General features: G+C 38.2%; 1 protein-coding gene across 2 annotated transcripts; it reads left to right on the top strand.

The window, feature by feature from the left end:
- On the top strand, nt 1–27,552 carry RXYLT1 (ribitol xylosyltransferase 1). 2 transcript variants are annotated; one of them, XM_004312289.4, is made up of 6 exons: nt 1–278; nt 2,323–2,466; nt 6,232–6,334; nt 15,525–15,839; nt 17,913–18,083; nt 27,125–27,552. In XM_004312289.4, exons 1-6 carry the CDS (start codon nt 110–112, stop codon nt 27,540–27,542), a joined length of 1,320 nt encoding a protein of 439 aa, XP_004312337.2. In that variant the 5' UTR covers nt 1–109; the 3' UTR covers nt 27,543–27,552. The 2 variants fall into 2 exon arrangements, with proteins under 2 accessions (XP_004312337.2, XP_019774168.1); XM_019918609.3 differs by lacking the exons at nt 2,323–2,466; nt 6,232–6,334 and having other exon boundaries at nt 155–278.

Below are 27,552 nucleotides of genomic sequence, written 5' to 3'. Positions count from 1 at the left end.
GCAGGGCCTGCGTCTGCACCCGGCGACGCTAGGGCCGCGGAGCTGAGTGGCGGCTTCGCTTCCGGCCCATCTCCACTGTGGTGGTGGCCTGAGGGGAAGGCTGAGTGGGATGCGGCTGACGCGGAAGCGTCTCTGCTCGATTCTTATCGCCCTGTACTGCCTCTTCTCCATCTACGCCGCCTACCACGTCTTCTTCGGGCGCAGCCGCCGGACGCAGGACGCGTCTTTGCGGGGCCTCAGGAAGGGGGCTGCCCCGGCGCGGGAGAGGCGAGGCCGAGGTAGGACACCGGCCCGCGGCCTCCCTCCTCAGCGGCGCGCCGGGACTCGGGGCTGCGGGCTGGTGGGGGCTGGGCTAGCGGAGCCGCGCGGCCACCGGTCCCGCTCTCGGATCCGGGATTGCCCCCGGGCCCCGGTATGCGCTTTTCCTCCTTCAGCTCTCGGTAGCCAGCCCAGGCCTCGGGACTGGAGGATGTATGTATGAGTGCCCCCGTCCTCGCCCAAGTCCCACACGCCGTCCCCACTCCCTACCCCTGGGGCTGACAGGTGCGCACACCTTTAAAACACATCTTAAATATCCAAGATATTTAGATCTTCTGCCCATTTTTGGATTGGGTTATTTGTTTTTCTGTTATTGAACTGCCTGAGCTGCTTGTAAATTTTGGAGATTAATCCTCTGTCAGTTGCTTCATTTGCAAATATTTTCTCCCATTCTGAGGGTTGCCTTTTGGTCTTGTTTATGGTTTCCTTTGCTGTGCAAAAGCTTTTAAGTTTCATTAGGTCCCATTTGTTTATTTTTGTTTTTATTTCCATTTCTCTAGGAGGTGGGTCAAAAAGGATCTTGCTGTGATTTATGTCATAGAATGTTCTGCCTATGTTTTCCTCTAAGAGTTTTATAGTGTCTGGCCTTACATTTAGGCCTTTAATCCATTTTGAGTTTATTTTTGTGTGTGGTGTTAGGGAGTGTTCTAATTTCATACTTTTACATGTAGCTGTCCAGTTTTCCCAGCACCGCTTATTGAAGAGGCTGTCTTTTCTCCACATAATTCAAAAAGAGTCATGTACCAGAATGTTCATTGCAGCTCTATTTACAATAGCCAGGACATGGAAGCAACCTAAGTGTCCATCAACAGATGAATGGATAAAGAAGATGTGGCACATATATACAATGGAATATTACTCAGCCATAAAAAGAAACAAAATTGAGTTATTTGTAGTGAGGTGGATGGACCTAGAGTCTGTTATACAGAGTGAAGTAAGTCAGAAAGAGGAAAACAAATACCATATGCTAACACATATATATGGAATCTAAGAAGAAAAAAAAAGGTCATGAAGAACCTAGGGTAAGACAGGAATAAAGAGACAGACCGTCTAGAGAATGGACTTGAGGATATGGGGAGGGGGAAGGGTAAGCTGTGACAAAGCGAGAGAGAGGCATGGACATATATACACTACCAAACGTAAGGTAGATAGCTAGGGGGGAGCAGCCGCATAGCACAGGGAGATCAGCTGGGTGCTTTGTGACCACCTGGAGGGGTGGGATAGGGAGGGTGGGAGGGAGGGAGACGCAAGAGGGAAGAGATATGGGAACATATGTATATGTATAACTGATTCACTTTGTTATAAAGCAGAAAATAACACACCATTGTAAAGCAATTATACTCCAATAAAGATGTTAAAAAATATATCCAAGATATTGTCACAAAATGCCAGAGATTTGCTGGAATGCCGCTGGCTTAAGGACATCTATTCCCATATTGAAACAAAGAGCTTGCTCTAATCCTGCTGTGACTTCTGAAGGCCAGAGCGCTTCATCTCCAAGTTTTGATCCCCTCTCTTGTATTTTGACCTATGTCAGGATCGGACTCAGGCTTATTTCTCCCTTCTTTCAGAATTTTGCACAATAGTATCTGAAACTGGGGGACACTTTTCATGTTGAAGTCAAGTTTTTATGTATAGGTTGCGTTACATATATACGATCTGTAAAGAACTGGCAAAAGTTAAACTTGTAACTTGATGCATATTACTGTACCCAGTCATTTTAGAAGGCTTTATTTGGGAGAGAGAATTTCCTGCCTTGTGTTAACATTTTATTATTTTATATCAAGCTCTTTCAGGGTAACGGTTCAATCAAACTTAAGTTATGATTTCCTTTTTTTATTTTTACAGTGTTTAACCAGTTCAAATTCTGTTGCTTTATCTCTTTGAAAAATTGAAGTTAGGATGCAATTAAAACTCCCTAACATTTAATTTAAATGGCTTGAATTTATCTATAACTGCAGCTCTATCTTATTGATAACACTTGTTGCTCTTTTTATAACATAGAACAATCTACTTTGAGAAGTGAAGAATGGAATCCTTGGGAAGAAGATGAAAAAAATGAGCAAAAACACAGACTGCAGATATTAAATAAGTCCACAAAAGAGAAAAAAGACTTCCATGTACAAATCTGGGGCAAAGCTGCCATTGGTAAATTAATGTTTAAAGCTAAGACATGTAAAAAGCACTTTGTTAATATATTTACAGTTATTTCATCATTTGTTAAGACATCCTGATGCATTTTTTCACTTTTTCTCAATGTTCCATTTCTCTTTTCTGTTAGACAACATCTGTGTAAATGCACACACACAAACACACACATGCACACATATATTCTATTGTTGGTCTTTAGCAGAGCACAGCTTTATTTGTCAATACAAAGAGTGGGTTGTGTATGCATAATTATACTGAAATGCCTATGTCAACTGAATTTTCATGGAATTATGTGTTTATTGGACACTTGATGCACAAGTACAAGATGTGGCCCCTGCCCTTAATGGCCAAACAAGTTTGGGAAACATTGAACTGAACAAAGTTAAACAAGGTTCTTTATTACAGGGCTTTGTCAGAGCCTTTAATATGACAGTGTTCATTGTGAATGTCTAAGAAGGGGATATAGTATGTAGTTGATTAAACTTGTTTGCCCACAAAAGCATTTTTGCTCTGAGTATCATGAGAGTGTAGTGTTCTAAGTTATATGATATGCTCAATTAGAGAATGGGGGACCCTCAATGACAGAAGAGTCAGAAAGAATTTAGTGAGTTAGAAGGGGCTTTCTTTGGCCATAAAACATTAGTTAGATTTATGTATAGTAAGGGATATGGATAGAAGGTACCAGGTGAAAGGAAACAGAATAGTAGTGCCTGACCCATGATGTTTCATAAATTCATAGTCACTTGCATACATACATATATACATCCTTGAAAAGTACTACTGACCTCTGAAGTTCTAGTACCCAGACCCAGGCATCCAATCATCAACTTCTAGCAACTTTTTTCTCTATAAAATCTCTATTATTAATTTCTTCCTTTAAATTTCCACTTCCCCATTCTAGTTTTTAATTATATTGACTTCTTAACAAGTTTCATGTTTCCAGACTTTTCTCATTTCAATCCAATAGGCACAAAGTGTCCAGATGAGCTTTATCAAGCACTGCATTCATTCATCGGCCTATTCTCTAGGCACAGTCATAGGATACCAGTCATAGAAATTCCCATTCCAAAAGGGAGAAGATGGAAGGAAAATGGAGTCACAGGTTTAAGCAATTCTGATATCCAGCCAGGCAAACTCCATTAGGTTTCAACGCCTGGGAGTACTCTGTACTCTGGCTCAGAGCTTTACTTCTGGACTTTCAGCTCCGTGCTTGGGAAGTCATCCTTCCATTTTCAGGAAGGTTAGCATGTGTTTGCAGCTCAGTAGTTTTATCATCCTGTTCCTGCTGTTAGAATTTTGGGAGTCCAATAAGCTTGTTTCATTTCAGGCTGTCTCTGTCCCTTTTAGTCCAAGCTGGCAGTGTTTCTGCTAATATAACATTCTCAAGAACCTTGTGGGTCTCCCATTTATGTCACAAAGATTTGCTTTTCTAGACAAGAGTTCCTCCACAGGTCTTACCTGGATAATCCCATCTCTGTTTCTAGCTTCTGCTGAGATAGTTAAGGAGATCCATAAATTAACACCTAATATTTTCAAAAAACCCTCTCTGTGATTGAGTATTCTGACCAGGCATTAGCAAAGGGATGTCACCTACATCCTTAGCCTTCTCTCCAGAGCATGCTTTCTTGACAGCGAATCTCCTAATTTTTCACCTCTTTTGCAATCTGAATAGGCTAAGAATTTCCGAAATCATCAAGTCATTGTTCCTTTTTGCTTACCAGTTTTTTCCTCAGTCTCTCTTTTCAACTCATATTTTACTGTAATCAGCAAGATGAAACCAGGCCACAACTTCAACACTTTACTTAGAAATCTCTTCAGCTAACTATCCAAGTTTATCGTTTACAAGTTCTGCTTTGCATATAACTGCAGGACATAATTCAGCTAAACTTTCTGCTGCTGTATAACAAAGATCCCCTTTTCTCCAGTCTCTAATGACATGTTCCTCATTTCCTCCTGAGCCCCTACCAAGAGCAATATTAATGTGCATAGTTTTACCAACAGTCAGTTTATGGTGATTTCGGTATTCTCTAAGATGGTACATGTTTTTTCCTACTGTTCTCCTCACTTTCTTCTGAGTTCTCAGAAATGAGTCACTAACATCCATATTTCTACCTACAGTCTGTTCAAGGCAATCTATTCTAGGTGTTTTTTAATCATGCTTCTCAAAATTCTTCCAGCCTTTCCCCATTACCCAATTCCAAAGGCACTTCCAGATTTTTAAGTATTTGTTACAGCAGCACCCCATTTCCAGGTACCATAATCTATTGCTACATAATCTATAGGTTCCTTTAGCTGCCGTAACCAACTACCAAAAATTAGTGGCTTCAAACAACACATTTTTTAATTGATCTGTGAGTGACATATAACATTATATAAATGTGTTTCAGGTGTACTACATATGATTTGATATATATATTGTGAAAGGATCAACATAGTAAGTCTAGTGAACATCCATCACCTCACATAGTTACAATTTTTTTCTTGTGATGAGAACTTTTAAGACCTACTTTCTTTGCAACTCTCATATGTGCAATACAGTATTATTAACTGCTGTCACTGTAAGTTTATTAGCTTACATTTCTGAAGGCAGAAATCTAAACTGTGTCCACAGGGCTATATTCCCTTTGGAGGCTCTAGAGGAGCATCTGCTTCCTTGCCTTTTACAGTTTCTAGTGACTGCCTGCATTCCTTGACTCATGGCCCCACCTCACTCTGACTTCTGCTTCCTCCTCACATCTCTTTCCCTCATTTTCAGTCTCCTGCCTCCCTTTCCTGAGGACCCTTGTGATTACATAGGACCCACCCAGGTAATCCAGCATAATCTCTCCACCTCAGTATCCTTATCTTAATCACATTTAGAAGGTCTCTTTTGCTTTGTAAAGTTAACATTCATAGGTGCTAGAGATTTCATCTTTGGACCTCTTGGGTTGGAGGAAAGCATTACTCAGCCTACCATATTTGGAAAGCTTTATCTGATTAGCCAAGTCTTTAAACATGGGTTTTGTGTGTGTCTTTTAGTACCACGGTGTAATGAGAATGGAACAAAACACATCTCTCAATCTAACTTTTTAGTTACATTTACGTAATTGGGCTCCCTGATTACCTCCTCATCTCCAGATTACCTCATTGTATGACAACACAGAGTTCTGAGACCTCTACTCACAGAGCTTTCATTCAGGTGAAATCATGATAAAACGTAGGGGCCAGCCTAAGGAGAAAAGACACAGTGGCATTTGTTTGCAGAGGGCATCATGCAGTGAAGGATGTGTGTTCAGGTGGGGAGGAGGTAATATCTCCTTGACATATTGAATGTATATGTACATACATGAGCTTCTCTGGTTCTGTTTGGCACAAGATGGTGATTTCCCCCCTCCTTCTGTTATAATATAGAAACAGTCCTAATCATACAGTAACTTACACTGTAATCATATAGTAACTTACACTGTAATCATATAGTAACTTACACTGTAATATAACACATTTCAGGATAAGATAGGTAGTAAAGGTCCAGTGATGATTAGGGGTTTCTCAAATATAGAGTAAGAGAGTTTTTTGTCTTTAATATAACCCACATTTTACACTGACAACCTCTGAGTTTAGTCTCTCGTACATTAGCTGCCATATTGATGATTTTGAGCCCAAAGAGGAATAGAATCTGGTTTCCTAATCAAATGATATGAAAGAGCAGAACATAAATTCATCTCACACACTAGAGTACACCAGAAGGTACATGCTTTCATTTTTTGTTTTTTTAATTACCAGGTTTGTATCTCTGGGAGCATATTTTTGAAGGTTTACTTGAGCCCACTGATGTGACTGCTCAGCGGAGAGAAGGAAATTTAGTTGTTGGAAGAACACATTACAGGTATTAATTGTGCAGCATTAACCTTTGATATGTTGCTGTACAATTTTTTATGTAAATACTAGAAGAAAAATCAGAGGAAAATATATCAATATTTATAGAAAATATTTTCACTTCAACTTGTGAAGGATGGAGAGATAAACCTCATGTATATATATTTGTAGTTAAAGCTTACCTTAAACATTTTCTTATAAAATTGGATGTTACAAAATACGGGTTTTTTGGAATCATGTGTCTATTTCATTTTAATCAAAACATGTCTGATTATATGGAAAAGTTCGTGCTCTAAATTTTGCAACATTTGGTTGTTGATAAACATGTAACATTCTGTATGTTGGAATAATATGAAAACTTAAAGTATTTTTATTTTTCTCCTTCATGTAATAGATTCACATATTTTTATATATTCACGTGGTAGCAAAGCTACTGCTATTAGTTTTGAAATTTTTATCAAAACATTTCATATATGAATTCTATCATGATTTGATAGTATAGATTACCATTTCACTGCAATATTCAGAAATCTTTTTTTAATTCAATAAAACCAATGTATTATTGACATTTTTGCACTCTTATTTTTATAAAACTTTTTATCTGTGATTGCATATTTTCTGAAGATTTTTAAATAGAATTAAGATCATTTTATTTAGAAATATTGTGACAATGAAAGAATGCTATTTTCTATTAGATTTTGCTTTCTTATTGAAATAAAAACCAAAAATAATTATTTTAAAATGCTTATTTCATTTTACAATTATATTATTAAGGGAAAAAAATGTGAACCAAAGATTATGGTTTCCTTTAGGTTTCCATTTATTTCTCACAGAAATCAAGAGGAAGAGCTGTAGTTAATATCAGTTTCATTTGAATTTTCGCTGCTCTTTTAATTCTTTATTTACTGTATACACACTTGGAAAGCAATTTCATTGCATGTATCTTTTCAAAGTAATCATTCTTGAAAAGTAAACAGGCTTTTAAATCATCATTGGTAATGATTATTTTTCCTTTTATCTCCAGGCTTCTATTGATCTAATCCCATTGAAGAGTTTATACATAATCCTAAACTTAAAATAGTTGGATTTGGGTGTTTGAAAGTAAATGTGTATTATGCATATAAATGTAACATTTTGCTGTTTTAAAAGTAAACATGTGTTATGAGTATTAGTCTATTAGGTCTACCTACAATATATATTAGCATTTTCAAAAGAGTTATTTGAAATTCATAGAGAAGTTAATATACAGTGTTACTGCAGCAAAGGTTTTGAGCAAATGGCATTAACTCCCAAAAGAAAAACTAACTTCCTGTTTCCTTCTGAAATTTTTACCTGAGATTTTATATTATGATTAAATAACAATGCTACTTCCTTTTAGAATTTAAGAGAACTGTATATTCAAGGAAGTTCACTATTGTAAAAGATTTTTTAAAACATTTTATTAAAGTTTTAGGCTTATGGAAAGTAGCATACATAATTTATCCAAAATTAATAAACTTTTATGAAATTGCAAGTTTTGAGTTGAATCAGGCTACATGGGTATTAACTTAAATGTTTCAACACATTCTTTTTTTTTAAGTTATTTATTTTATTTATTTATTTTTGGCTGCATTGGATCTTTGTTGCTGCGCGCCGGCTTTTCGTAGTTGTGGCGAGTGGGGGCTACTCTTCATTGCGGTGTGTGGGCTTCTCATTGCGGTGGCTTCTCTTGTTGCAGAGCATGGGCTCTAGGCGCATGGACTTCAGTAGTTGTGGCTCGCGGGCTCTAGAGCACAGGCTCAGTAGTTGTGGTGCACGGGCTTAGTTGCTCCGTAGCATGTAGGATCTTCCCAGACCAGGGCTCGAACTTGTCCCGTGCATTGGCAAGCGGATTCTTAACCACTGCGCCACCAGGGAGGTCCCAACACATTCATTTTTATTTGACCAAAAGTGAATTGGCAGTAATCGGTCATCTTGAAGATACAGAAAGAGTTTCTAAATACTATCAAAATCCTTTAAATAAGCATAAATACATTCTATTTAAATAAATCCTTAAGTTTACAAAGAGCTTATATCATTTAACGTTAATTTCACAGCACTTCCGAGACAGAAAATAGAAAGGGTATCCTCAGTGTTCCAGGGTCGATCAGGCTCCTGAATGCTGATTCTTATCTATTCATAGGCCCAAATAATGTAATCCAGAATGTCGAGTAAATAACTCAGAATGGAAATAGAACTGTCGGTCAGTCCACATGTTTGTATTGGCTTGACCAGCACATTCTTTCCATATAGCCAGACTACAAATGATACCTAAATATTTGAGAGTTGTTTGATTAAATATGGAATCAAAATGTGGGCTATAACTATATATAGCACTTCCAAAGCTGTGTGTTTCAGAAGGGAAGAAATGAATGACTCCATGTTCACCACTGAGTCAGTACCATACATAGGCTGTGCTCAGGATGTGAATAGATGAATACATGCAGGGCAGACTGAACTTGTGAGGCAGGCTGGTGAAGTCCAGTCACCTGTTGGCAGTGTAGCAATGTGACTGAGTTGTTAAGGGCACAGACTCTGAAGCCAGAATATCTCAGTTCCAATTCCAGCTTTACCTCTTATTAGTGTCTGACCTTGGCAAGTTTCTTAACCTCTCAGTGCCTGGATTTCCTTGAGTTTAAAATAATTATAATGTAATATATATATATATATATATAATATATATATAATATAATAATTTAAAATAATTATTAAGGTAAATATTAGTTTCTATTTCACAGGATTGTTTTGAAGATTAAACGCATTAATAGATATACAGTGCTTAGACCAGTATCTGGCACATGGTAATCACTAATAGAAGTCTTGTTATTAGTTTTATTATTTTTACTGTTACTTAAATAGGTACTGCAACATCTCCCTACCTTTCAGTTCTCCTTTTTTCTGTGTTTCCATTATTGTCTATTATCTCTCCATTCACATACCTCCCAGTAAACACCTTTTTGATACATGTTTTCTGTTAATGTGTTCAATTAGGTTACAAGCTAGCATGGCACCCATTCTGTCTCTTGAAGGAACTTTGCCTGTTTCAGCTCATATCTGTCATATGTTCATTTATAGTTTAATTTCAAAGGGCAACTTTATGTTTAATTTCTTAGGAGGCGTCTTCTGCTTATCATAACCTTTGATTATCCCCAAAAGACTGCCTTCAGAATTCTGTAATGTGCATGTGCAGGCATTATCATAAGATATATAAATGTCTACCCATTTGATAAAACAAAAGTTAGATGCTAAATTACTTAATTCGTTGTTATCTAAATTCAATTATACTTGCTTTTTTTTTAATTTATTTTTGGCTGCGTTGGGTGTTTTGTCTCTGCGTGCAGGCTTTCTCTAGTTGCGGCGACTGGGGGCTCCTCTTCATTGTGGTGCGCAGGCTTCTCATTGCGGTGGCTTCTCTCATTGCGGAGCATGGGCTCTAGGCACGTGGGCTTCAGTAGTTGTGGCACGCAGGCTCTAGAGCGCAGGCTCAGTAGTTGTGGCTCATGGGCTCTAGAGCGCAGGCTCAGTAGTTGTGGTGCACGGGCTTAGCTGCTCCGTGGCATGTGGGATCTTCCCCGACCAGGGCATGAACCTGTGTCCCCTGCATTGGCGGGCGGATTCTTAACCACTGCACCACCAGGGAAGTCCTAAATTCAATTATATTTTCAATGAGCATCTGCTCCTTATGAAAAAGTTGAACTTTTCTCTGAAGCTCACGATAAAATGTGTCTGATTCCTATTTTAGAATTTCCAGATATTACTATTATAAGAATTTAGTGAGCTCACTACTCATTACAGTGAGTGAAAGCTTTTATAGATAATATTAATGGCTATACTATGTTTCAGTCATATACTGGACCATAGATCAATACAGATCTCAAATAAAATTTTCATTGGTAAAGAAAGACAATATAGTTAATTTTTCACAATGCCCATTCTCCCACTCCAGCCAAGCTAGTATGAGGGTGGGAGTGTTCCATCATAAACACTGAATTCAGAAGGCGTGGAGTCATGGCAATGATGCTGGCCACAAAAGTAGGGTGAATTGCAACAGCTATTCAAAAGTAAGGGCCTTTCATGGGTTCGGTATACCTATTTTCTAAAACTATGTATTAACCAAACATGATGTAGAATGCGATGGCTGAGAGCTGTGTGGATGGTTTAGCTTGTGTGCTTATTCTTTATCAAGGCATTTGCCAGACTCTTAGCTGGCAATTATTAATCTTATCTGTAACTCACTTAATGTAATAGCATATAGCGTTTGTTCAGTAGCACTCACTGAATTTAGAAAGAATGAAACAATAATTATATTGGATTCTAAAAAACTATATTTTGCTCACGTTCAGCTTAGAACTCAATATTCAAATGATTTCTCTGGACTCTGTAAGTATTGAAAGTACTTATTGGGAAGAAAGTTTTCTTCCGAACCTAGCAGAAAAATAATAAATATTGAAAATTAGAAGTTCTGACTATTAAATATATGCTAACAAATCTAGAAGAGCAAGTCACTGTTTTAAAATTCTGTGTATGAGCTTCTTAAATATGTTCATTTTTCAGCTAATGGATATTTGTGACTGATGCATGATGAATAACTTCAGGAAACTAAAATACATCTTTTATCATGCATAAATATACTATAATATCTCATACATATGCCCTACTTTATGTAATAAATGTATAGCTAGAAATTTATTAATAAATTGAATTTTTGTAACTTGATTCATATTTTAAATGCAGTAGGAGAACTTAAATAAATTGGTAGAGCAGATAACTCCCTTAAAGAGAATTATGGCTTAACTCATTCAGCATTTACTGAGTGCCTGCTAGTTAGTTCCTACTAGGCTCTGAGGATTTCAAAGAGAATAAAATACTTTTCCCTAGCCTCAGGGAGTTCACACACTAGTGGCTGAGATAAACACATAAATAATTTTCATACCTTATACAAAGCATAATGGTAAGGACGTGCATACTCCTTAGTTGTTAGGGAAATATAGAGGGAAGGCCACTAACTCAATATGAGTAGAGTTGGGGATATGGGGCCTATCAAGAAAGGCTTCCTAGAGGAGGTGATAGCTGAGCTAAGTCTTAAAAGATTAGTAGGATTTAGGAAGGCAGTGAGAGGAGTGATTATATTCCCAGCAGAGGCAATATCAGGGCCTAAGAATTGATAAACAGCTTGGGTTGTGCATAGAATCGCAAACCATTCAGAATCCCTAGAGCATGAAGATGGGGTAGGGTAGCTCATATTGGGAGTGGAGGACAAGGGCCAGATGGTCATGGGCCTTGTATTTGCCACATTAAAACTCTTGGACTTTATTCTTGTTCAGTGAAAAGCAGTTGAAGATGATTAAGCTAGATAGTGGTATTGTCATGTATGTTTTTTGTGTAGATGTCTCCAGTAGCCATGTGGAAAAATGATTTGAAGGAGACAGCTGAATGCAGGCAGACCAGGACATTGCATTAGGAAACTATAAGTATCCAGCAGAGATATAAATAAGGGATGAAATTGGGAAGTGGTATTCCAGCAGAGCCAGGAATTTTAGAAATTTGGGGACAAAACTATCAGAATTTAAGGATTATTAGATGAGAGCAAGAATCGAATGTGATAGTTCCCTGGTTTCTAGCTTGCATGACTGGATAGCTAGTATGCGTTCAAGATAGAAAATACAGAAAGAATAAAAGCAGATTTTTCTACTCTTCTCTAGGCCACTACCCAACACCTGCCTAACCCCCTCTTTCTCAGCAGACAACCCTGCCTTTATTTCCTCAAGATATCCACAATTATCTCCCTTAACTAGCTGCCCCTCTAACATTTACCTACATGATCTCTATGTGATCCCTCACCTAACATTCTCTCTTTCCTCAGCTCTCAGACAATGAGATGATCTCCCTCACCTGTGTTCAGTATTAACTCCCTCCACCTGTGCATCCCTTCTGCATATCCCAAGACCTTGCTTCATCGGTTACTTCCTTGCTCTCCTTTGTCTCCCACCTTTCACTCATTATTGCATTCTCACCTTCTCATCCACACTTTCAGAAGAGTTGTCTACACTTACTGTCCCCACTTCTTTTTTGTAATTTATTTTATTCAAGTATAGTTGATTTACAACGGTGTGTTAATTTCTGCTGTACAGCAGAGTGATTCAGTTATACGTCTATATACATTGTTTCATGTTCTTTTTCATTATCGTTTATCACAGGATGTTGAATATAGTTCCCTGTGCTATACAGTAGAACCTTGTTGTTTATCCATTCTATATATAATACTTTGCATCTGCTAATGCCAAACTCCCAATCCATCCCTCCCATACTCCCCATGCCCCTTGGCAACCACAAGTCTGTTCTCTATGTCTGTGAGTCTGTATTGTAGATAAGTTCATTCGTTTCATATTTTAGATTCCACATGTAAGTGATATCATATGGTTTTTGCCTTTTTCTTTCCGACTTCATTTAGTATGAAAACCTCTAGGTCCATCCATGTTGCTGCAAATGGCATTATTTCATTATTTTTTATGGCTGAATAATATTCATTGTGTATGTGTACCACATCTTCTTTATCCATTCATCTGTCAATGGACATTTAGGTTGTTTCCATGTCTTGGCTATTGTGAATAGTGCTGCTATGAACATAGGGGTGTATGTATCTTTTTGAATTAGAGTTTTGTCTGGATATATGCCCAGCAGTGGGATTGCTGGATCATATGGTAACTCTGTTTTTAGTTTTTTGAGGAGCCTCCAAACTGTTTTCCATAGTGACTGCACCAATTTACATTCCCACCAACAGTGTAGGAGGGTTCCCTTTTTTGCACACCCTCCCCAGCATTTGTTAATTGTAGACTTTTTAATCATGGCCATTCTGACTGGTGTGAGGTGGTATCTCATTGTAGTTTTGATTTGCATTTCTCCCCACTTACTTCTTACTGTCCCCTTCTCATTCACTTCTCAACCCACTGCAGTGTGACTAACACACCTCCCAACACACACACAACTATCTGAATCTTATGGGATTTTTTTTTTTACCCCTAAAGTTTCTTTACCTAAATCTGTGCTTCCCAAACTGTATACTGAGGCACCCTGGGGCACCACAAATATTTGTAGGAATCACAATTATACTTCATATCTGTCAAACACCATGCAAACTAGTTTGAGGTAGTTCAAGTTTCAACATTAGATCACCCTACATCCATTTCAGAGATGTCATACATTTGAGGAGCTGGATTTCCTATGGTTGCTGTGATCAAATCCAAGTACTGTGCAAAAATCAAAGTGGAACAGGCAGCGACCGAGGCAGTGTCCTCTCTGATTCCAAGGTTTGAGAAGTTGTGTAGTGCTCAATGGGTGCACACCTCCCATTATTAAGTATGTGTAGTTAGTTAAGAATGAAATAGGAATATTATTTTTTCCTTCAGTGTATGTGTATTATTTTTAAAGTGGCTTCTAAGCTCTTAGGACATAAATACTAAGTTATTTGGATCTAACAACTTAAAAAACTGAACCATTACTCATTTCTTCTGGCTTGAAAAAATTACTAAAACACTGAAAGTCTTGGGAACCATTAAAATTTGGGAACCTCCGATCTATACCTTAGCTCCAGAGCATTGACCCCAGGGCTTTCACTATTACTTGAACATGGCCTTGAGGTCTAGAAAACCAATTAGTCAGAGCATAAGAGCTGACATGCCTGCTTGCTGGAATGTGAGAGCATTCTACAAAAAGAGAGCTGTGGAGATTCCAAGATCAGTCAAATGTGCCCTGAATGAATCATGCTTTTGTTAATTTGTGTGGATCAATAAAATTAGAACTATTCCCACCTATAATTTTAAAGGAGAGAAAAAGTGTTCATGTACTACCAATAATAAGTATTTTAAACCTATCATAATTATCATCATTCTCTTTAAAGTGCTTCCTAACCCCTCAGATTCTGCCCGTTCTCTTAAATTACTAAATGATTGCTGAATTATTTGGCATCTTCCTGTCCAAAGCAGACTCAAAATGCAGCTCTGATCCGTGTAGCTTATTATCACTGTAGAATAATGTCATAGAATTCATACAGTACATATACAGACAAAATACATATTTATATTTTGTGTTTTAACTAATATCTACTAATTTGAGTACTTGTTAACCATAGTGTCATGGGAATGACTCAAGCTCTGAAGTTAGATCTTTTTTTTTGTTTTTGTTTTTTTTTGTTGTTTTTTTTTTGCTGAAGTTAGATCTTGATTCAAAACTTGATGCTGCCATCACAGGTTGTGCAACTTAAGCCTGATTTCCCAAATGCAAAATGGGGGACTAATCTCTGCAGAGTTGTTGTGGAGGTTAAAGGATAACCTGTGCAGAGTGCCTATGTATCATGTATATAAAAGGCATTTAATAATGTTAGTTTTTATCCCCAACAATAAGCAAAAAAAGCAGGATTTCAGCATATTTGTACTAAATATTAAAAGATTCTAGCAAGTTATAAAGAAATGTTTGAGCAGCTTGCAAAGAATCTAGGACCGTTGTAACTAAGTTTCTGATAGGTTAAATGGTATTTTTTGTATTTAATGCATATTCGTGTAAAATATTTCAATGGTATTGGTTGTTCGAAGCAGCACATAATATGAAATGTGAGTTATGACATGTATCTATTCCTTTTATGATATTTTTTAAATACCTTAAAGAATAGAGAGTAATACAGTAGATTCCCATTTACCCACCACCTAGAACTAACAAATTCTGGCTCTCTGTCATACTTGCTTCAGATATTTAACTTTCCTCGTAAAAGAATTAGATATTTCCAGTAAAGGCAATAAATGCTCTCTTTGTATTGTTCCTCAGGCCCTTTCCTCTTCCTTCCTCCTAAGAGACAAACCACTAACTATCGTGAGTTTGTTATATATATCTTCCCATTCAAATTTTTATATTTATACTTTTATTAGATATATAAGGTAAATATTTTTTCCTGTGGGTACTTTCAAATTTGCATATAATTAATCTGTCTACAACCAAAGTTTCCCACTAATCTACATCTATGTCCCATCATCCAGAGTTGTTCAAAAAAACATGTGTTATAGAAATTATTTCTAGAAAGAACATGGATTAAGTTTCATTATATACTTTATATAAAATGATTTAAAACTTCTGATACCAAATACTTTTGTTCTCTTTTTGTTTGTCTCTTGTTTTTGTTTTGTGTTTAACAGCTTCATCACTGGTCCAGCTGTGGTCCCAGGGTACTTCTCTGTTGATGAGAATAATGTGGTACTCATTCTAAATGGAAGAGAAAAAGCAAAGGTCTTTTATGCCACCCAGTGGTTACTTTATGCACAAAATTTAGTGCAAACTCAAAAACTCCAGCATCTTGCTGTTGTTTTGCTTGGAAATGAACATTGTAATAATGAGTGGATAAACCAGTTTCTCAAAAGAAATGGAGGCTCTGTGGAACTACTTTTCATAATATATGACAGCCCCTGGATTAATAACATGGATGTTTTTCAATGGCCTTTAGGAGTAGCAACGTAAGTACCAAATATTCTTACATGTTTTTAGACTCTAAGACCTGAATTTCTGTATCAGCAAGATTGTGTTTTAAATTTGTAATAAATGTAGTTCTTCTGAGCTTATTGAGGCTGTGTACAACCTTTTGTATGGGCAAAAATATGGTTTGGTCTCATGCTTTGGTAATAATGATGTTTTTTAGAGTATTTAGACTTTTATGAGGAGAGCAGATGAGTTACATTTTTGTATTTTAGAACCCCAAGTCATAGGATAAATTTTAAAGTTTATCACTAGTACCTTAAAGAAATGTTTAGCGGTGGATGGCAGACAGACGGACCTTCCTAAAACAATTATAGAATCTCTATATATAACTATACCTATATAAGTATATAGATATAGAGTTTTCTTAAATCCTTACTTTATTTCTTCTTTTTTTTTGAGGGGGGGCATGCCACATGGCATGCGAGATCTTAGTTCCCTGACCAGGAATTGAACCCATGCCCCCTGCAGTGGAAGCGTGGAGTCTTAACCACTGGACCGCCAGCAAACTCCCCTTAAATCCTTACTTTAGATCCAATATTAAATGAAGAGCACACTGACCCTGGGGTTTGGGAGGATTATAATATGCTCAGGTCTCCGACTAAGATTGATAGAATTTGCACAAATCTGTTGTGTAAAAAGAAAGGGTAATTAAATATTATGTAATATATGTAAAGTCTTTCTATAGAACTGGAAACTTATTTTGTATCATTCTGTTAATAGAGAGCTTTGAATAACAGTAAGTTGACTTTAAGTTGCCACTAGTACATAAACTTCCTGATGGCAGGGATTTTTGTCTCTTTTGTTCACTACTTTATCTGTAGAGCCTAAAACAGTGCCTACAGAGTAATCATTCAATAAATATTTGTTGAATGGATGAATTATGAAATAGCTCAGTAATATGATACTGTATTTGAATCAGATGTTCATTATGCATTATTTTATCACTGGTTACAAAATGTGACCTTAGACTGCTGCCCAGTTGGCTACACAAATATCACCAGGGAAGCACATTAATAAGACATATTCCCTGGCCTTCCACAACAAAATTCTGACTCAGCAGGCTTAGGGTAGGGCAGACAAAAAGGTTTGTTAGGTATAGCCAAGTTAAAGGTGCTCTGAAAAATCTGTCCCTTGTGTAGAGCCCATATTTGTAAAATGTTTTGAAACAAAAGAATTACTTCTTCACAGTAACTCTGGTAATGTTGGACAAAGCCAGTATCTTTCCTATAGAGCAGTGGTTCTCAACCAGGTGCAATTTCACCCCACCCCCACCCCCAGGAGATATTTGGCAATGTCTGGAGATATATTTGGTTGTTACAAGTGGAGAGAGGAGGTTGTACTGGCATCTGGTGGATAGAGGCCAGGGCTGCTGCTAAATATCTTACAATGTAGAGGACAGCCTCCACAATGGAGAATTATCTGGCCCAAATGGCAGTAATGCCGAAATCGAGAAAACCTGTTACAGACTAACTGTTACGTTAAGCTTTCTCTTATGTGAAGGTTGTAGTTCAGGCACATAATTTGATGCCTGGAATTACCAAATGCCTATTAGAATGGGCCAGTTGCAACAGGCCTCTCCTGTGTGGGATGTAAGGTTGTTTTTTTTTTATCTACTTGATAAGCCTTTGGAGTTGGAGTTCTTTGCTGTAGCAGTATGTATTCTGTAATCTTTCCATCACCTGCCTAAAACATTAATTAAATCATGATTATTATGAATGTAGAAGATTCTTTATACCTTTAAGGTCTTAAATTCAACCTGTCTTATAACTTCAGGTAAGTAATGGAAGTTGAAGAATATAAAAAACAAAGCACTTTAGGCACATAGTCTCTATAGCAATTTTGTAAAAGATGTCAAAGTGAGAATTTTTTTTAAGTCAATAGATTTAGGAACTTTTCCAAAGTAAGCATGGAAAATTATAATTTGGGGTTTAGAAAATCATATTTTAAATCTCTTTTCTCTACATCATCATGCTACCTAAGATGTTAGATTATGGAAATTTTGCTAGCCCTATTGTCATATATTATTAACTCACATGTACTTATTTTTATAGATACAGGAATTTTCCTGTGGTGGAGGCGAATTGGTCAATGCTGCATAATGAAAGGCCATACTTGTGTAATTTCGTAGGAACCATTTATGAAAATTCATCCAGACAAGCACTAATGAACATTTTGAAACAAGATGGGAATGATAAGCTTTGTTGGGTTTCAGCAAGAGAACAGTAAGTTCTGTGTCTACTTGATTCATCCATTTTGTCTCCAATCTGAGAGTTGCTTTGTGTGACAGCACAGGTTTTCACAGACATTTTTAACTCCATTAATACCAGTCTTTCTCCAGAAGATGCATGAGTAATTAAAGCTGTGAAGAAACTATGTTATATACATTAAAAATAGAGAGACTCTCCTGTAGTCCATCTTGAAGGGGAATGCTGGTAACTATCATATGCAAATGTCAATTGTTCAGGTTTCCTCAATAATATTTGTTAGTCAGATTTGAACACAGGAGATTGTAAATGACAGTAATGGTCTTAGGTTCATCTCTGAGATGTTCGGCAAACCAGTTCAGTGTTCCAAGACTGGCATGCCATACTCCTCACACCTTCAGGAAACTGACACCACCCTGAGGACAGAGGCCATGTACTATTCTTCTTTGAATCCCCAGATGTAACATAGGGCCTTGAATAAAGTAGGCCAGGATAAGTGGGGAGTGGATGGATGGATGGATGGATGGATTTAACTGCATTAACTTTCTTCCATCTTTTACATGGTAATCATGAAACAGGTGTTCATGGACTGAAGGAAGAAATTTGGGGATCATTTTATTTTTAGATAAACAAATGGAGTTTCATGTGTAAAGCAGAGTCATCAGAGAAGTAATGCCTAAACAAAAATGTCCTTTTAGATCTAGAAATACATTAATTGGCGCAGATACTCGCCTGACTCTACTACAACCAAGAATACTCTACCCAGCAAGACTCTCATTCACATTTGATGGAGTGATCAAAAGCTTTACAGACAAACAAAAGCTAAGAGTACAGCACCAGCCTTACAACACATGATAAAGGAACTTCTCTAAGTGAAAAAAAGAAAATGCCACAACTAGAAAGAAGAAGATTACAAAATGAAAGAAGTAAAGGCATACAGTGAAAGTAGGAAATCACCACACACAAAGCTGGTAGGGAGGTTAAAATACAAAAGTAGTAAAATCATCCATATCCACGATAAGCAGTTAAGGCAGCAGTCCCCAACCTTTTTGGCACAAGGGACCAGTTTCGTGGAAGACAGTTTTTCTACAGACTTGGGGTGGTGGGGGTGTTGATGGTTTGGGGATGATTCAAGCGCATTCATTCCATTTACTCTGTGTACTTTATTTCTATTATTATTACATTATAATATATAATGAAATAATTATACAACTCACCATAATATAAAATCAGTGGGAGCCCTGAGCTTGTTTTCCTGCAGCTAGATGGTCCCATCTGGGGGTGATGGGAGACAGTGACACCCGAGGTGTGTTGCTTATGTCCAGTCTACTCCATAAGATGCAGCTTGTCACTTGCCACTCACTGATAGGGTTTTTTTTTTTAATTAATTTACTTATTTGGTTGTGCTGGGTCTTAGTTGCAGCATGTGGGCTCCTTAGTTGAGGCAGTCGGGCTCCTTAGTTGCAGCTCCAGGGCTCCTTAGTTGCAGCACACAGTCTCCTTAGTTGTGGCATGTGAACTCTTAGTTGCAGCATGCATATAGCATCTGGTTCCCTGACCAGGGATTGAACTCAGGCCCCCTGCATTGGGAGCATGGAGTCTTATCCACTGTGCCACCAGGGAAGTCCCACTGTGCCACCAGGGCAGTCCCACTGATAGGGTTTTGATATGAGTCTGCAAGCAGTTGATTTATTATGGTCTCTGTACAGTCAAACCTCTCTGCTAATGATAATCTGTATTTGCAGCCACTCCCCAGCACTAGCATCGCTGCCTCAGCTCCACCTCAGATCATCAGGCATTAGATTCTCATAAGGAGCGCGCAACCTAGATCCCTCACATGTGCAGTTCACAGTAGGGTTCGCCCTCCTATGAGAATCTAATGCCGCCGCTGATCTGACAGGAGGTGGAGCTCAGGTGGTAATGCGAGCAGTGGGGAGGGCTGTAAATACAGATGAAGCTTTGTTCACTTGCCCACCGCTCACCTCCTGCTGTGTGTCCCGGTTCCTAACAGGCCACGGACCACTACCGGTCTGTGGCCTGGGGGTTGGGACCCCTGAGTTAAGGGATACACAAAACAATTAGATGTAAAACATGATATCAAAAACAGTAATTGGGAGGATTTCCCTGGTGGTCCAGTGGTTAAGAATGCACCTTTCATTGCAGGGGACATGGGTTTGATCCCTGGTTGGGGAACTAAGATCCTACATGCCGCGGGGCAACTAAGCCCACACACCACAGCTGTTGAGCTCACGTGCCTCAACGACAGAGCCCGTGTACCGCAAACTACAGAGTCCACGTATTCTGGAGCCTACGTGCCACAACTAGAGAGAGAAAATCCACACACCACAACTAGAGAGAAGCCCACGTGCCACAATGAAGAGACTGTGTGCTGTAACAAAATATTCCCACGTGCCTCAACAGAGATCCCATGTGCCACAACTAAGACCCGGCACAGCCAAAAATAAAGAAAATAAATATTTAAAAGTAAAGAATAAAAACCATATAATCATCTCGATAGAAAAAACTTTGGATAAAGTTCAGCATCCATTTATGATAAAAACTCTCCAGAAAGTGGGCATAGAGGGAGCATACCTCAACATAATAAAGGCCATATATGACAAATCCACAGCTAACATAATACTCAATGGTGAAAAGGTGAAAGCATTTCCTCTGAGATCAGGAACAAGACAAGGATGCCCACTCTCAGTGCTTTTATTCAACACAGTTTTGTAGGTCCTAGCCACAGCAATCAGAGAAGAAAAAGAAACAAAAGGAATCCAAATTGGAAAGGAAGAAGTAAAACTGTCACGTTTGCAGATGACATGATACTATACATAGAAAATCCTAAAGACGCCACCAGAAAACTATTAGAGCTCATCAGTGGATTCAGTAGAGTAGCAGGATTCAAAATTAATATACAGAAGTTACTTGCATTTCTGTACACTAACAATGAACTATGAGAAAGAGAAATTAAGGAAACAATCTCATATACCGTCTCATCAAAAAGAATAAAATACCTAGGAATAAACCTACCTAGGGAGGTAAAAGATCTATACTCAGAAAACTATAAGACATTGATGAAAGAAATTGAAGATAACACAAACAGATGGAAAGATATACCTTGTTCTTGGATTGAAAAAATTAATATTGTTAAAGTGACCATACTATCCAATGCAATCTACAGATTCAGTGCAATCCCTATCAAAATATCAATGGCATTCTTCACAGATTAGAACAAATAATTTTAAAATTTGTATGGAAACACAAAAGACCCCAAATAGCCAAAACAATCTTGAGAAAGAGGAACAGAGCTGGAGGAATCACGCTACCTGACTTCAGACTATACTACAAAGCTACAGTCATCAAATCAGTGTGGTACCAGCATAGAAACAGACACATAGATCAGTGGAACAGACTAGAGAGCACAGAAATAAACCCACACGCTTATTGTCAATTTAGCTATGAAGAAAGGAGGAAAGAATATACAATGGAGAAAAGACATTCTTTTCAATAAGTGGTGCTGGGAAAATTGGACAGCTACACGTAAAAGAATGAAATTAGAACATTCGCTAACACCATAAAAAAAATAAGCTCAAAATGGATTAAAGACCTAAATATAAGACCAGATACTATAAAATTCCTAGAAGAAAACATAGGCAGAATACTCTTTGACATAAATCACAGCAATATTGTTTTGGATCTGTCTCCTAAAGCAAAGGAAGCAAAAGCAAAAATAAACAAATGGGACCTAATTAAACCTAAAAGCTTTTGCGCAGTAAAGGAAACCATCAACAGAACGAAAAAACAACCCACTCAATGGGAGAAGATATTTGCAAATGATATGACTGATAAGGCGTTGATATCCAACATATATAAACAGCTCATCCAACTCAACATCAAGAAAGCAAACAACCTGATTAAATAATGGGCAGAAGAACTGAAAAGATATTTCTCCAAAGGGGAAATGCAGATGGCCAACACACACATGAAAAGATGCTCAACATTGGTAATCATCAGGGAAATGCAAAGCAAAACCACAATGAGATATCACCTCATACCTGTCAGAATGGCTATCATCAAAAAGAACACAAATAACAAATATTGGCGAGGATGTGGAGACAAGGGCACTGTTGGTAGGAATGTAAATTGGTGCAGCCACTGTGGAAGACAGTATGGAGATTTCTTAAAAAACTAAAGATAGAACCACCACATGACACAACAGTTCCACTCCTGGGTATATAAAAAAACAAAAAAACTGGAAAAAAACCAGAAACACTAATTTGAAAAGATACGAATACATGCACCCCAATGTTCATAGCAGCATTATTTACAACTGCCAAAATATGGAAGCAAACTAAGCATCCATCAACAGATGAATGGATAAAGAAGATGTGGTACATATATATACAATGGAATACTAATCAGCCATAAAAAAGAACAAAATTTTGCCATTTGCAGCAACATGGATGGACTTGGAGGGTGTTATGCTAAGTGAAATAAGTCAGACAGAGAAAGACAAATACTGTTTAATATCACTTAATGTGGAATCTTAAAAATACAACAAACTAGTGAATAAGACAAAAAAGAAGCAGACTCAGATACAGAGAACAAGCTAGTGGTTACCAGTGAGGAGAGGGAAGCAGGAGCGGCAATTTAGAGGTAGAGGGGGAAGAAGGGTTATTATGTGATTATATGAAATTATGTGTGTGCAACTTTTGAAAATTGTAAAGCATTATACAATTTAAGAAATGTTTCATTCAAAGAAAAGGGGTTGGAAATTGTAAAAAATCAACCAATCATTCAGGCATAGAAATACAAAAAAAAAAAAAGAAAAAAAGAAATCCTGACTCTATTGCTAGTGTAATCATATCCATTCAGTATTGCTAGCGTAATCATATATATATATTTTTTTTTTACATCTTTATTGGAGTATAATTGCTTTACAGTGGTGTGCCAGTTTCTGCTTCACAGCAAAGTGAATCAGTTATACATATACATATGTTCCCATATCTCTTCCCTCTTGCGTCTCTCTCCCCGCCACCCTCCCTATCCCACCCCTCTAGGCGGTCACAAAGCACTGAGCTGATCTCCCTGTGCTATGCGGCTGCTTCCCACTAGCTATCCATTCCACGCTTGGTAGTGTATATATGTCCATGCCACCCTCCCGCCCTGTCACAGCTTACCCCTCCCCACCCCATATCCCCAAGTCCATTCCCCAGCAGGTCCACGTCATATATATATATTTTTTAACATCTTTATTGGAGTATAATTGCTGTACACTGTTGTGTTAGTTTCTGCTCTATAACAAAGTGAATCAGCTATACGTATACATATATCCCCATATCCCCTCCCTCTTGCATCTCCCTCCCACCCTCCCTATTCCACCCTTCTAGGTGGTCACAAAGCACTGAGCTGATCTCCCTGTGCTATGCAGCTGCTTCCCACTAGCTATCTGTTTTACATTTGGTAGTGTATATATGTCCATATCACTCTCTCACTTCGTCCCAGCTTACCCATCCCCCTCCCTGTGTCCTCAAGTCCATTCTCTATGTCTGCGTCTTTTTTCCTGTCCTGCCCCTAGGTTCTTCAGAACTTTTTTTTTTTTAGATTCCATATATATGTGTTAGCATATGGTATTTGATTTTCTCTTTCTGACATACTTCACTCTATGGCAGACTCTAGGTCCATCCACGTCACTACAAATAACTCAATTTTGTTTCTTTTTATGGCTGAGTAATATTCCATTGTATATATGTGCCACATCTTCTTTATCCATTCATCTGTCAATGGACACTTAGGTTGCTTCCATGTCCTGGCTGTTGTAAATAGAGCTGCAGTGAACATTGTGGTACATGACTCTTGTTGAATTATGCTTCTCTCAGGGTATATGCCCAGTAGTGGGATTGCTGGGTCATATGGTAGTTCTATTTTTAGTTTTTTTAAGGAACCTCCATACTGTTCTCCATAGTGGCTGTATCAATTTACATTCCCACCAACAGTGCAGGAGGGTTCCCTTTTCTCCACACCCTCTCCAGCATTTATTGTTGGTAGATTTTTTGATGATAGCCATTGTGACTGGTGTGAGGTGATACCTCATTGTAGTTTTGATTTACATTTCTCTAATGGCCAGTGTAATCATATTATATCCATTCAGTCAACAAATATTTATCAAGCAACTGCTATATGCCAAAAACTATTTTAGCCATAAAGGGATACAGCAGTGAGCAAAACAGTCAAAAGGGTCCATGCCCTCTTAGAACTTAAATGCTTATTGGAGGAGACAAACCAATAAAATATATTGTGTCATATATATATAGTGTCAGACGATGATAAATACCATGTAAAAAAATTGAGCATAATACCATGTAAAAAAATTGAGCAGAGGAGGTGTAGAGAGGACTTGGGGTCAGGAGTGGAGCATTTGATATTTTAGAATAGCCAAGGAAAGTGCTGGTTAGAAGTTTGCATTTAAGCACAGGACTGAAAAAGGCAGAGGGGTGAGCCTCATGTCTCTTTGGGAGAAGAGTTGCCCAGGCAGAGGGAAGAGCAAATATAAAGGCCTAAGGTGGAAGCATGCTTACCATGTGTGAGGAACAAGGGACAGTGTGCCTAGAATGGAATGAGTGAGGGCAAAATAACAAAGCTTACTGTGGGAACAGAATTATTCTTGAAATCTCTCTCCTACCATTGAGCCAGAAGGTGGAGTAGGTGTCCTCCTTCTCATTGCTGCTTCCAGACCACTCTCCCTTTTCCCTCCCTAAAACCTCCAGTTTTGAATCTAATACCAGCAGACAAAACTATCCATTATTCTTTCTCTTTGAAATCATAAGGGGAAGGGATAAATTGGGAGATTGGGATTGACATATACACACTACTATATATAAAGTAGATAACTAATAAGAACCTATTTATAGCACAGGGAACTCTACTCAATATTCTGTAATGAGCTACATGGGAAAAGAATCTTAAAAAAAGAGTGGAGGTATATATATGTGTAACTGATTCACTTTGCTGTACACCTGAAACTAACACAACATTGTAAATCATCTATACTCCAATATAAAATTAATTTTAAAAAAACTCCTAAAAGAAAAGAGAAATCATATACTGACCCTTGGGTTTATCCCCTTAATTCTTGGAAGAGTCTAGTTCCTGGCCTACTCTCAATCTCTCCGACATTTTTTCCAGCCTCACTCTTAGTGATTCCCAAATCCACATAGATGGTCTTTCCATCACGTTGGTCTTGCAGTTCCTTTACTTCCTCTCCCCCAGCAATCTGGGTCTCCACTTGACCTCAGCCATTCACTGTCATGGTCATTTCCTGGAACTTATGATTACACATACTGCATGATCTCAAATTCTAGCATCTCTTTCTCTGTAAACATCATTTTCTATCATTCCAGCTCATTCCCTGTAATAATCTGACTTCAGCAATTTAGCTGGGACTTACAGTTCATTGTTCCTAATACCATTTCATTGTCCTTCACCCACCTCATCTTTACTTTATTCTTTACCCACTTAAATTTCATAATCAATCATGACCACATATACATTCAGCTCCCTAGTTCCTTAATCTAGCAAACCCTAACTCTGGTTAAATCCAGCTCTCTTACCTGCTCCATACCTTCACCCATGCAGCCAAACACACTTGGAGAAAGGTGCCAATTGATCTCACTTTAAATATATGACCTTGGGCTTCCCTGGTAGTGCAGTGGTTAAGAATCCACCAGCCAAAGCAGGGGACACGGGTTTGAGCCCTGGTCCGGGAAGATCCCACATGCCGCGGAGCAGCTAAGCCCGTGCACCACAACTACTGAGCCTGCGCTCTAGAGCCCACGAGCCACAACCACTGAGACCGCGTGCCACAACTACTGAAGCCTGCATGCCTAGAGCCCATGCTCCACAACAAGAGAAGCCACCCAGTGAGAAGCCTGTGCACCGCAACAAAGAGTAGCCCTTGCTCGCCACAACTAGAGAAAAGCCTGCGCACAGCAACAAAGACCCAACACAGCCAAAAATAAAAATAAATAAATTTATTAAAATATATATATATATATATATATATATATATATATATATATATGACCCTGACCCTTGAGTGTCCAGCAGTCATCCATCTCCCTTGTCCATGTATTCTTCCTCTCTCCTGGAAGATTGTTTCATACCTTCTTCTCTCTTCCCAACTGCTCTTACCTTATGACCCTATTGCTTATTTCACTGAGAAAATAGGAACAGTCAGGAGGGAACGTCTGGTTTTCTAACTAGCCTCTTAGCTCCTACCCTTGCCCCATACAATCTCTTCTCAACACAACAGCCAGATAGATTCTGATAAAACATAGATGAGGTCAGTTACCCCTCTGATCAAAACTCTGTGTGATGGGTGCTCTGACTTCATCTTCTACACCTCTCCCCTTCAGTTACCCTGCTTTAGCCACCCTGGCTTCCTTGCTGTCCCTTGAGCATGCCTGGCACATGCCATGTCATGACCTTTATGCTTGCTCTATGCTCTCTTCTTCCCCCAGATATCTGTGTGGTTTGCTCCCTCTCCTCTGGCTCCCCGCTCAGATGCCCATGAAGTGAGACACTCCCTGATCACCTGTTTACAGTTGCAATACCATCCTACCAAAAACTCCCTCCTCACTTCTCTGCTTTATTTTTCCACACAACACTTAACACCTTCTAAATAATTTACTGACTTGACCTGGTTACTGTCTGTCTCCACCACTAGAACTGTGATAATAAGCTCCATAAGGGCAGGAATTTGGATGGAGGGTGAGGTAGAGAAAGAAGACGAGCACTCACAAAATTTTGGGTGATTACAATTTCATTTAGAAATTGTATGGCCACTAGATTTTTTTTAATGTGTAGCTGTAAACTTCTCAAATTCTTAAATATTTTCAAGAAATCTATTTGGGCAAGATTTTATTCATCTCTTCTGCCTGCCATCTCTATAATGTGTTTACCATTTCTTGTAACCAACATTAAAAGATAAAATATTTTCTTCCACAAAAGATATGCTTAGTAAAGTGAAAACTTCAGGTTTTCTTCTGATTTTCTAGGTGGCAGCCTCAAGAAACAAATGAAAGCCTTAAGAATTATCAAGATGCTCTGCGTCAGAGTGATCTCACATTGTGCCCAGCAGGAGTAAACACGGAGTGTTACAGAATATATGAGGCTTGCTCCTATGGCTCTGTTCCTGTGGTAGAAGACGTAATGACAGCTGGCAGCTGTGGAAATTCATCTGTTTACCATAATGCTCCTCTGCAGTTACTCAAGTCCATGAATGCTCCCTTTATCTTTATTAAGAACTGGAAGGAACTTCCTGCTATTTTAGAAAAAGAGAAAACTATAATTTTACAAGAAAAGATTCAAAGAAGAAAAAGGTTACTTCACTGGTATCAAAACTTCAAAGCAGAGCTAAAAATGAGATTTATTAATATTGTGGAAAGTTCATTTCTAAAGAACAATAAAGGTTAACTGTAGTTCA

Source organism: Tursiops truncatus, chromosome 11 (genome assembly GCF_011762595.2).
Source record: "Tursiops truncatus isolate mTurTru1 chromosome 11, mTurTru1.mat.Y, whole genome shotgun sequence".
NCBI lineage: Eukaryota > Metazoa > Chordata > Mammalia > Artiodactyla > Delphinidae > Tursiops > Tursiops truncatus.
This window is presented reverse-complemented; position numbering and strand designations above follow the sequence as displayed.